The 2054-nt window shown below is 64.3% G+C and overlaps 1 protein-coding gene across 1 annotated transcript in view; it reads right to left on the reverse strand.

The window, feature by feature from the left end:
• Window positions 1-1126: 1126 nt before the first annotated feature.
• SOX13 (SRY-box 13) overlaps window positions 1127-2054 on the reverse strand; it is an 18744-nt gene continuing 17816 nt past the window's right edge. Inside the window, exon 15 of the mRNA XM_017832103.1 lies at window positions 1127-1400. Within this exon, the coding sequence (XP_017687592.1) occupies window positions 1127-1400 (274 nt within the window). The remainder of the gene's footprint in view (window positions 1401-2054) is intronic.

A 2054-nucleotide genomic window follows, 5' to 3' on the forward strand; every position in this document is an offset into this window, starting at 1 on the left:
ACACACAACCAGACCCTGCACACACAGCCAGACACTGCACACACAGTCAGACCCTGCACACACAGCCAGACACTGCACACACAGCCAGACCCTGCACACACACTCGGCATGTGCAGAGACAGACACTGCACACACAGAGACTGTGCACACACACACACACAGATGCTGTATGTGCATGCCTAGACACACACCCAAACACCACATGTGCACACCCAGACACTGCACACACACCTGGACCCCTTGAACTCACCCCTGGGCCCCTCCCCTGCACAGCGACCCCTCACCCCAAACACCCCCGGAACGGGCTCTGACTGGGACAAGGTAATTTTTTTTGTGATTATTACTTTTTCTTTTTTTTTTCTCTTGGCCGTTGTTCCCCCTCCCTCTGCAGTCTCACCGTGCAGGTCTCAGGTGCAGCCTCTGGGAGGTGCCCAGGGATGGACGGGCAGGGCCCCCCCAGCCAGGGCAGGGGCCGGGGGCTGGCACAGCAGGAACAGCCCCTGCTTTATTTACAAAGTGGGCCAGAGCTGTCAGGAGCACAAAGGGCTCCCAGGAGCCCTGGCTGGAGCTCCGGCCAGGCGAGGGCTAAAAATGGCTCTGTGGGAATTTGCTGGCAGGCTCAAAAGACCAAGTGGGAACCGCGGCGGGGAGGTCAGGCCGGGCTGAGCGAGGGACAAGCGTGTCCCCATCCCGTGTCCACATCCCCTGTCCCAGCAGTGGGCTGGCACCTGCTGCAGGTGAGGCTCCCTGTGAGACCACAGGCTCTGGAGGGCTGGCAGATGCTCTGGAGTTTCTCCTGCAGCCCAACACCCTCAAGTCCCCTCCGGGGGTGACAACGTGGCAGCCGTGGCACCCACATCGGCAAGCGGGGTGGCCTCAGCTCCCCATGCCACTGGGGCAAGGCCCAGCCAGCCCTCACCACCTTGCCAGTGCGACCAGCACATCCCAACCACAGCCCCACCTCTCACCACCACCCAAATTTGAGTGTCCGCCTTCACGGGACCCGCTTGCGGGCGGGCAGCGACGCTCCCTTCGGCCGAGCCCCATCCCAGCAGGAGACGCTGGGACCTCCTCGGTGGTGCCAGCCAGCCCTGCCACCCCCCTCGCAGCGCCCCCCGTGCCCCCCTCAGTCCGTCAGCACCACCAGCTCCCCGTCGCTCTTGTCGTCGCCCTCCGAGTCCTCCTCCTCGCTGTAGCGGAACATGTCCCCGTCGGCCACCGAGTGCCCGTCGTCCCCGCCGTCCTCGTCCTTGAGGCTGCGGGTGTTGACGATGACGGGCATGTTGGGGTCCACGCTGCGGGGCAGGTAGTGCTCCATCAGGGGGGGCGGCAGCTGGACCCCCACGGGCCGCGGGTACAGCACGTCCGAGGAGCCGGGGGGCACCTGGCTGCCCTGGGGCCTGTGGGACAGGGGGGTGCAAATCACTGACCGGGGCGTGGAGGGGTCCCAGCCCTTCCCTCTGCCTCCCGGGGTACCCACCCCAGGAGTGCCAGGTGGGTGCTTACCCCCTGAGCATCAGGAGAACACCCACCCCATCAGTGCCAGGGGGGCACCCACCCCATGGACACCCCAATGAGCCCCCGGGGGGGTCTAAGGGGTGTGTTACCCTATCCAGCATCCCTGCCTGGTAAGGGGTCGTTACCCTGTAAGTACCCCTCCCTGTTAAGGGGTTCTTACTCTATCCAATATCCCTGCCTGGTAAGGGGTATATTTCCCTATAAGTCTCCCTCCCTGCTGAGGGGTCCCTACCCCATCACACAGCCCTGCCTGGTGAGGGGTCCTTACCCCACAAACCCCCCTCCCTGCTGAGGGTCCCTACCCCATCACGTAGCCCTGCCTGGCGTCCTGCCGCCGGTTCCTCATCAGCGCCTTGTACTCGCCCACGCGCAGCCGCTTCCCCTCCACGATGCAGGTCCGTTTGGGCCGGGGCTTGTACTTGTAGTCGGGGTATTTCTCCAGGTGCTGCCGGCTCAGCCGCGCCTGCTCCTCGTAGTACGGCTGCTTCTCCTGGTTGGACATGGATTTCCAGCGGGAACCTGCGTGGAGGGAAGTG

This window comes from Lepidothrix coronata, unplaced genomic scaffold (assembly GCF_001604755.1).
Source record: "Lepidothrix coronata isolate B3197 unplaced genomic scaffold, Lepidothrix_coronata-1.0 Scaffold199, whole genome shotgun sequence".
Classification (NCBI taxonomy): domain Eukaryota; kingdom Metazoa; phylum Chordata; class Aves; order Passeriformes; family Pipridae; genus Lepidothrix; species Lepidothrix coronata.